Genomic DNA, 10163 nt, shown 5'->3' with positions numbered 1-10163 from the left:
CCCTACAACTGTCACAACCTCCAACAATTTGTATCTAAGAAAACATTTTTTTTCCCAGACTTCAAATTCTGTTGAATATTTACAAACATGTAAACACCCTTATTGGATGTCAGGATCATTTTTGGTTTGGACAGTTTGTGAGGGAATTGGAATACTGATAATGCCTGTTGCTAATTGCTCTTCAGTATGGCTCAGCCACTTTTTTGAACCAAGAAATTCCTGCTTTGAATTACCACTTTGAAACCCTCTGCACTGACAATAATGCATTTATTTTTGGCTATATTACACATAAATTGATTGATTGGATCATCTTTTCACATGTCAGTTTAAATGCAAGCTCTACAGGAATTCAGCTTGGACAGATTTGGCCTATATACAAATAAACCAATTATTAAATGTTTCAGTCATCAATATTGTACTGTTACTATATTGTTATCCTAACTGAGGCAATTAGATACAATTTAGTCTTTTAGCTACTGTTATGGGTCTTTCTTCACTATTTATTGGAGTGGATTGAAAAGAGCCATGACAAACTCATTAAGCATAAAACAAAAAGGAAAAGAATCCCAATATATGTTAAAAACACATACCTATTTACTACAGCATCAACAAAAGCTTTAAGCAAAATTATGTTAGGGATTTATTAGGAAAACAGGCAAGCTCAAATGTGGTATTAAAATATATTCCTTAAGTTACATGTTTTCATTTAAATGAAATATTAATGTAGGATTAGCAGTTGTAGAAACTGCTACTGCTGTTCATAAAAGCAAAAAAAAAACTCCTAATAGGGGTTATCACACCAGCGGAAAACTAAAATAGTTGTAATTAGTGCCCAACACAAACAACATACATCTTCAGTCACTGAATTTTGCTACAAATTATAAACTTAAGAAGAAAAAGGACAGCTTCAAGATGCTTCTCTTTATCAGCTTATGCCATATGAAGAAACAGTGAAAAAGGCATCACAAATAATTGGCTTTACATAGCTGTTTACATGGTTCATATAGTCATTTGGGTACCCTAAAGGTTGTTCAGTCTGAACAGTCTCTTTTTGGCTGGAGCTGCAGCATACCATGCTGGGTCCTTAGAGAACTGGTACACAGCTCCCTACCTACAGGAGACCTGAGTCTTGCAGACCCATTGTTGTATATGAAAAAAATAGAGAAGTCATGCAGCTACCTTGTTCATCAGTCTCAGTGTAAAACAGGGATATGAGACTGGGTAGAGGGTGAAATGAGGCCTCTCTGGCTCTACAGGCTTAGCTAATATCTAGCTATGCACTTACTGAATGTGCACAAGGTCATGTGTGGTCAACAACTAAGTGGAAAATTACTGAGATGGCAGAGATGTTCCAGAAGGGTACCCAACACACCCACCCTGACACATGTGCCCAGCTAATCAGAGATTATAAATTAACAAATTAAGATAAAACCTTTGGATTTGCTTACACTGCTGGAAGAGAGAGCACTATAATGGAGGAACCCTGCAGTGCCCAGTCACTGAAGCCACCTGAAAGAATAACTCAGTGACTGTTTACTGACCTGGGTAATCATTAAGTCACTATGATTTCAACTGTATGGACACCACATTTTCTCTAGCAAAGAAATTCACTGCTTTGACAGCTGGTCTGTAACACAGCTCCTCCACAAGTCAGAGGGTCAGTACCTGAAGTTCAGTTTCTGCAATTTGTTGGAAATTTCTGGACTGTACTCATGTGTTAGCTGTGAAAGTTTGGGGACCCATTATAAGGCTTACTTAACTTTTTAGTTTAACTTATTTTAGTGTAGGAGGTTCATCATATATTCCCACTAAACACAGAGGTTTCTACCAAGCCAACTGTTCAAAATTGAACATATTTTATAAAAAAAAAATCATTCACACTGTGACATGCTTTACTGAATGAATTTACAGAGTGTTTTCCCCATTTCTCTTTAATTCAACTCACATCACATAAATCAAGAAAGGACCTCTCTAGTATGACATTTAAAAAAATGGGAATATGCCTTCTGCAGCCCACCACAGAGTAATGGTTATGCATATCACAGTCCATTTTCTCTTACCATCAGGGAATCCATCCCAGATTTCCAATCGGTCATAGCGACAGAATGCTCCCCCTGGAGTATTTGAATCAGGTTCTAGCTCAAAGCTTTCAAATTCCAGTATAATCTCTAACATCTTTGGTGCAAAGATAATGTAAGTGCATTCAAGGCTATTGGGATATTTTTCAGGGAATCCAGGGGACTTTATCACTCCACTTGATGAAGTAAAATTTCTGGAACATTCGGGTCCTGTACGAGAAAGAGAAAAATCAACGGGGTTAACAATATGCTACTAAGCAAAGCAGTTAGCTGGAAAACAAATTAGGTCATATTGTCTCTCCAGCAGCAAAGGTGGCTTTTCAATGAAACACCTCATTTTAATCACTGCATTAATCATTCAGCCAGCCTGTTCCTATTATTGATAGTCAGGTTTTAAAGCCCAATTCACATATACTGTCTGATCTCCAATTTTCAATTTGTATGGAACAATATGAAAACTTGTACCAGCTCTAGAAAAAATTATGACAAATACAAAGTCATGTGGGAACAATGAAAGTGTAAGCTGCAGAAATCTTGACAGAGCCCTAGAGAAATAATTATAGCCCCTTCAAGCTCAAATCTTTAAATCTTATGGCTGACAGGCTTTTATTGGTGAAATAGATTTTTTTACGAAAGCGGGTGAGTGAATTCAGTAGAGGGAGTAGTGGTTTCAGATTCCTGGAGCACTGACTCAGTAACTCTGCCAGATGTGACCTATGCCTCCTTGACAAACTAAATGTGAAAGGTAATTCGTACATGTACTGAGGGTGAGTGACTCATTCTGAGTGGTGTTGACACAGGTGCACCAGTAAAATGTTGCTTTTAGTGTGGGCATGATAAACTGTGTGATTACAGGCAGTGTTGCTAGAAGTCACCTAATGTCAATGTTGACACACCAGCTTTCTCCAGTGTCCCCACCATGGCATAATGGGATGCTCCAAACAGTGCTCTTGGTGGAGCAGGAAAGTGGCAATAAAGATGTAAGGGGATAAAATGCCAGGTCACTGGATTTCCCTTTCTGAATGCAGGGGACAAACCGGAGTCTCTCTCTTGTTGCTTGATCACATTTCTCCTTTTTTTTGGTCCCTCACGAATCCTCTCTGTGGATCCCACACCTGCAGGTGCTCAGGAGTCAACCACAGGCACTGCCCATACATCCTCCCACTAGGTCAGCATAGGTACCCTCACTGCCTTTTGACACTCCAGATTTAATGGAGAGTGATTTACAGGACTTGGGGCATTGATGGATAGCAGCTGACCTGGGGAGTTTGAGTAGGATGACTCATATGAAGGTCTTTGGACATGTAGTAGGGGAAGGACACAGACAGCATAGTTTGGTTGCAACAGGCAGGTCTGTGCTGGAGGATGAGTATGTGTGAGGATTCAATTTGCAAGAGGATGCCCAGCATCCTTAGAGACTGTAGTCAGGAGCCTTAGAGGATTTCCAATGCTTAACACAGATCATTGAAGGAAAACAGTCTGGCTTGTTGCATATATGAATACTCTTATTTCACTATAGAAATGTTTTCCTTGTGAATGTGCCAAACATATTACTCCCCACAGATCTGGCCACCTCCCAGCTAAATTCAGCATGCAAGAGAGAGGTCTGAATGAATTTAGTCAGTTCAGGTATTTTTGTCCTTCAACAGACACTGATAGGAAATGCTTGAGCTATTGCATCAATATTCAGAACACTTTGTGGCATATTTTGGAAGATGTGGATATTGATGCTCATGTAACCTGACCCGTTCCAATTTGGGAAATTACATTTTGCCTATAATTAAATCACCCCCTTACGCATTAGTTGGATATTTCTCTTCTCTCCCTGTCATTCCCTTGTCTACTTGTCATGTATGGGAGGGTTATATTCTGGTTGTTGCTCCTCACTCCCACCAGTAGCTGCTGTTCCAGGATAAAATAGCTTTGCTATGCCATTCATAGCATAAAGTGCTCTGTACTCCTCTTGGAATCCAATAAAAGATGCAATATAAAATGTAAGCCAGGATCATTATTGCTTTATTAAATACAGCCAGATCCTGGCTCTGAGAGTGCACAATCCTCAGGCTCCTTACACTCACACATGGTATCTCAATACCAGCTTGCTTTATTTTAAACACGTTCAAGTCAATCTGGTGCACGCAACAAAAATGGTTTTCAGAAGAGCTGACTCACTAAAATGCCCTCCACAGATTTTGACCCTTTATTGACACCATGAAGCAGCTGCAGGAATTAAACCAACACTGAGGCTATGAGGAACTCCACGGGGCGATCTGCATGGAAAACTGGCAGAAAATGTTCCAGCAGAGACCTGACAAAACAGATACTTCTGAAGTGGAGAAACTCCATGTGTGCATGTGTATGAAATAAAGGAAGAGGTATGAGCTGAAGGAAAGAGAGAGAGGTGGCACCAGAGAGAGCAAAGAAAGATAAAGGGATAATTAAATCTGATGTCACAGAGTCAGAAAACCATTTGCCTTCTTGGTTGACACTTGGTTCTTTCAATTTACACCATAAATTTAGTTAACTAAAGTTAGGAGTGTTGAATGTGAACCATGTAGATCCTCTTCTAGTGAATATGTCACTCATCCATCCTAAGATAGGCTGTCTGCTGAAGCCAATATGATGAACATTTCACATGGGCTAAACATTGGGAAAATGGGTTTCATGTTTTAGTCCTGAATTCAACTTCTTCAGTGTCTTTCTGGCTAAGTAGCTGGATGAGAAGGTAGCTTCTACTCTCAAAGTCCATATTGCCTTTATCATGACCATGACCACTACTGGTAACCGGTGTACTGGTCTCTCTTTACAATTTCCATGGTGAGCAGCATTTTAAGCATCAAGTTTAGAATTTAGAAGGCAGCATAATGCATTTTTTCTTACAAAAAATGAAGGATGCTTTCATATGAATAATGGGTGAAAACACACTATGTGCTGGAATGATCAGCCTCCAGCTCAGCACCACAGGACCATGGGATTGGGATCATACCTCTCATACCTTGGAAATGATGAGCTAAATTGTGAATATACTAAACCTAACATACTAGTCTGGTGTGAGCAGCTGAGCTTCACCTGCACAACAGGGTGAACCGGTCGGCTTTATTTGGTACAGATATTAAAATGCAAAATTGGAAGAGCATATATACATTTATTCAGAAGTTAAAAAGGGCTGCGTTCCCACAGCAACTATAACTTGTATGTTTTGTGTATGCATGGCATTTTCTAACTGTGCATGGTGATAACTTTCCTGCATTAATATACAGTTTATGTGGAAGGAACTAGAGTTAAAGTTGCTGTGGGAGCCATAATTTTGAGTTTCCTGACTTCTGTGTGTGTAAAATCACAGTCATAATGCCATATTAACATGGTAAATGTGTATCTTTGAGAGATGTAAATGACCACACAAGGAAAGAAACACAATGTTCCTGTCAGAGCTGTGTTGCCACTACACTATTAGGAAATAAATAAACCCTTTTTTCCTTGAAAATGCTCAGTTACTAAAACAGATAGTTTCACAGGCCATTCTTTCATTTCTTCTTGCGTTTCAGCCTCATTCTTTATGAAGATGGTACTGCATATATACAGTATGCAGTTCTGAAAACATCAAAACACAGTTTCAAGAGTTTAACCTCCAAAAGACACCAAAATAATCAGAGATAATTTTTCAAGAAAGCTTGGCGTCAATTGGATGCTGAATTCTTTCAAAAAATGTGACCCTGAAGGTCAGCAAAAGAATTTCTGGGAGTCAAGAGTGGATTTACAGACAGGGAAGATGGTGAACAAGAGGTCTGTGGCCCCAATTAGCACTGTGCAGAGCAGCAATAGCAATAGAAAAGAGACTTCACTACTGTGCTGCTCCTTATTAACAGTACAGCTGCCACGAGTGTGTTCTGAACACAGCTGAAAATCTGGCTCTGGATTAGGTGCATAAAAGGAACTTGAACTGGTTCTGAAAATGGGGCACTGACTGGGAGTGGTGTGCATTGGAAATTTGGAGTTTTGAGCTGCGTTTGCGAATATGACCCTAAGCGCTGATGTTGAAGTCCAATTGTTTTTTTCTGATAAAATGAAACTTACTGTCTTTTTATATATTATGAATTTTTCGTCCTGTATTCTCCAGAAATGGAATATATTCATTATTAATCTCCAACTAGCTGTAGGGAAGGTGTTTGAAAAAAAAAAAAGAAGACATTACTGCCCTTCTAGCTATTGAAGGAAGAGAGTTATAAAAGAGGGAGTGTCTATATGTCTGGTTAATCTTGCACTGTTCATTTCTCTGGGCTTTTTCTGTGCCCCATACAGCTAACTGTGCTCACTGTCACAAGCATCCAGCAGGCCATGCCTGTGAACAGTGTGAGCTTCTTCTCTCCTTTACCTCCCAAACATGATTTGTGAAAGCAATAGCAACATCATCTGCTGCCCATGTGTACTCTGGTCCTTTCTAAGCCCACAGCCATCTCTTGGGAATGCAGAGCAAAACACTAACCAAAATAAATCAGGGACTCAGAAGGTTACAGTGCTGTTAAGGCAGTACCATTGTAAATCATATAGTAATTATTTAAAAAAAAAAGAAGGAGGAAAGCTAATGGTTTTAAGATGGTTGAAACAAACAGCTGATGAAAACTATCACATTTGACAAAGAGGAGTCAACCCTCAGATGCAGCTGACCCATTGGATTCATGGTGATTTACACCCAACACACACTCTGCCTTGGAATGACTGGGGTAAGAAGATTTTCTCTTTCAAGCACTTTCATGTATTCCCCCTGTTCCGAAGAATTATCTTGAACTTTCTGATGCAAGTCAAAATCACAGATTATAAGCTATATAAGAATGAATTGTTTCTCACCTCTTTTGAAAACTTCATAACGGATAGAAAATCCAGCTCCATGTGTCTCATAGTCGGAAACAAATTTAATAAAAAGATATGGTCCTGAAGACACTAAAGGAGGGGGAGCAATTTTTCCACAGTACTTTCCCCATAAGCGTCCTTCAGCATTATCTCCATCAATCACTTCAACATAATCATACCTGGTAGATAAATGGAAGGAAGAAACTTTTAACTTCCAGGAAAGAAGGAGACCTAATTAATTTAGAAACCATAACACAACATAGATAATCAAGAAAAATGCTAGCTTGCTTGGAAAATGCATTATGCTGAAAGATGTAAGCAAAATGAAATAATTAAAATGGACTACATTATGTCTGTAGACATCATCTGGCAACATGGAACTATTAGGAAGAATGGTGTCCATTATGCTTGCAGACAATGTCAGCTAAAGTAACCAATTAACAAAAAAAAAAAAAAGGAAATCTCATGAGCACAATTCTGTATTATTAAATTGTGTTCCTTTGTCTGTGTAGTGTTGTTATCAATACATAATGCATAGCATTCTTTTCAAACTGTGAAGTTCTGTTATGAATTCAAAAATGTCTTTTTGGCTGCAGCCCTTTATGAACAATACTTTGATTTCCATATGCTGTCCTCCAAACATATGTCCACAGAATAATAAATAAATCCCTAAACATTAGATTTTGTACAAAACTCCACCATGTTTCAGATCAGTGGTAGAAAAATCTGTTATTTTCCTTGTTAGCTGGACAAATAATTTGGAGCAAACCACAAAATCCACGTGTCAGTCACAGCACTTGCTTTTTCTTAGACAAAAATTGTTCCAATACAAATCACCTTTGCTTCGGTATTTGAATGAAGAAGTGCATGTTATAATATTCCTACTCATACAGCATGTGATTATGGGACAGACTGGGCTAAATCCTCTCTAATTCTGAAGGATTGTGTAAGGAAAAGCATAGAATAACTCAACAATGATTAGTAGCAGAGGTTTGCCTGGGAGCAACATCTTAGGGTTTCTCAGCTCTGTCACCAGAGATGCCAGTACGGAAGGTCTGGTCTGACAGAGCTGGTTTCCAGCAGCTGAGGAAAGCAAGCCTGGCAGGTTGGTGTGCTGAACCAGCTGAGGGAATACAAACAAGAATGAAAGTCATGGGAGGCAGAAGCTGCAGGTGCAGAGACAGGTCTGTTCTTAAGTTTTATGAGCAGATGATTTCACTTGACCCCAGACAGGAAGGAGGAGCAGACTCAATCTGTAGAATCAGTCTAATATTCTCCTGGAAGGTGATGGCATTTGGTTGTGCTCTGGACCTCTTTCAGATGGTGGCAAAAGGTTTTTCCTTGCCCCCATGTCTCTGTGTCTCAGCCACAATGCCCTTTCATTTAACAAGTTGCTGTTAGCCAGACAATCTCATTTACTTTTCATTATCCTGCTACGACTGACATTAAAATGTTGCCATTAATTTGTTTAGACCTTTATGTTCTACTGTTCTGTTCACTGAAATGTTCCAAGCATATTAATATACAAGGAAGAGCTAGAAATGACAGGACAATAAAGTGTGTCTGACATTTTTAAAGAGATCAAAGGAAAAAAATGTCTTCATGATGACCAATGTCATTTTTAACAACTCTGCTCCAAACCATCCAGGGCACATTACTTATGTTTACACGAAGTCCCATGAGACAGCTGCAAGGATGATATCACTAGTTAAAGTGGACAGCTTAAGGCTCCTTAAATTAAAAATGACATTACCTCATCAGTTAAAATTGTGTGCCAGCTTTGGTGTATATCAAGTAGAAAATAAAGCTGACACTGATGGAACTGTAAGCATTAACATATGTGAAATATTGTGTTAACTGCATTTCCTCTTATGTACTTAATTTTTCTAGTAGCAATTGCTCAGCTTGTTAGCTTCACTGTCCCAGTGCAGATTGGTGGAAATACAAAGCAGAAATGTGAATTTCTGAGATAATTTTACAGATACTTTAAGTAAGCTGCAGTGTTTAAAATTAGACTTCTGTTCTTTCTATAATGTCTTTCTGACATATGTCTAACAGGATTTGAAAGTTAGAAGGAGAGTTGTAAAGAGACCTCAGAATTGCCATGCTGCCTTTTTTTTGTTCTTCTCAGAAATATCCTTAAGAATACCAGCTCTAGGTCCCTGCAAAACCTACTGGAAGTACTCAGAGATACATGCTGTTAATTTTTAAAGTTTAGGAATAAATGTATGGTGAGAATTTTTGACAAGACAACTTTTCTTCAAATAATTAACTGCTTGTTAAAAAGAAACAGCAACCACGTAAAACCCTGGCAACTGAGTGACAGTCTTCGCTCTTCTCCCCATGATGACATTATTTCAACAGTTTCCCAGGTACCATTCATTTCTCAAGCCTCTAAAGTAAAAAAATTTTCAAACAGTATGAAAAAATTTAAGTAAAAATGCTAAGCAAATTTTACATTCTCTTTTTGTTCATGTACAAAGAAGAAAATAACCTCAAAAGACTTATATTCAGTACTTTTCTTTTGCTACATCTCAAAAATAAACAATCATATAGTCTTACTAAGTCTACCATATGCTGCCAAAAAATAAGTAACCTGTCAGTACCAATTTTGCTATTATATGAAGTAAATTAGGCAAAAAAACCCATTCAAATTATATTCTATCACTTTTCTAGGTTTCTGCCTTTACAGCAATAGCCTGCCCACACCTTTCCATTGTCCATTATAGTGACAGAATTGTAATTTATGGTGCTCTTTCTGGCTGCTGTGCAGTTGTAAATGACACAATTTGGTTACTAAAAGGATGTCTTCTAATGGATTTTGCAAGTTATAGGTCATACAGCCCTGTGGAAGATTGAAGGATTTTTCATTTTTTTTTATTCGCTTTTAAAAATTACTGACAGAGAGAAAAGAAGTTTAGCTGTGAGACAATAGATAAGAAGCACAATTTGGAAAGAGGAAGCTTTAGAGATCAGCTCTACAACCTTCATATTCTAAGGATCATGTCTTTCACTTGGCAGCTAACAAATGATTTGGATTCTCCCACACATGCAATATCCGGGCTGCAGTAAATGAGTATATTATTTCTTTTCTTAGGAAAATGAAATTACTCTGGATTTTACTAGTTTATACTTGGAAACCAACATCCTACTGTCATTTTTGCACTTTTCAAAATCCTACCAGAGACCATAGTGTATCACAAACAACTGGTCTCGTAAATAGGAGAAAGTACAGTC

General features: G+C 38.3%; 1 protein-coding gene across 1 annotated transcript in view; it reads right to left on the bottom strand.

Annotated features, from left to right (window-relative positions):
* Positions 1–10163, bottom strand: part of LOC103803543 (neuropilin-1) — a gene marked incomplete at its 3' end in the record, with an annotated part of 65552 nt that overhangs the window by 8760 nt on the left and 46629 nt on the right. Inside the window, exons 3-4 of the mRNA XM_009076108.1 lie at positions 6924–7105; positions 2061–2288 (exon numbers count right to left, since the gene is read on the bottom strand). Of these exons, the coding sequence (XP_009074356.1) occupies positions 2061–2288; positions 6924–7105 (410 nt within the window). The remainder of the gene's footprint in view (positions 1–2060; positions 2289–6923; positions 7106–10163) is intronic.

This window comes from Acanthisitta chloris, unplaced genomic scaffold (genome assembly GCF_000695815.1).
Source record: "Acanthisitta chloris isolate BGI_N310 unplaced genomic scaffold, ASM69581v1 scaffold2626, whole genome shotgun sequence".
Taxonomy (NCBI): Eukaryota; Metazoa; Chordata; class Aves; order Passeriformes; family Acanthisittidae; genus Acanthisitta; species Acanthisitta chloris.
Note: the sequence above shows the minus strand (reverse complement) of the source record. Positions and strands in the feature narration are given on the sequence as shown.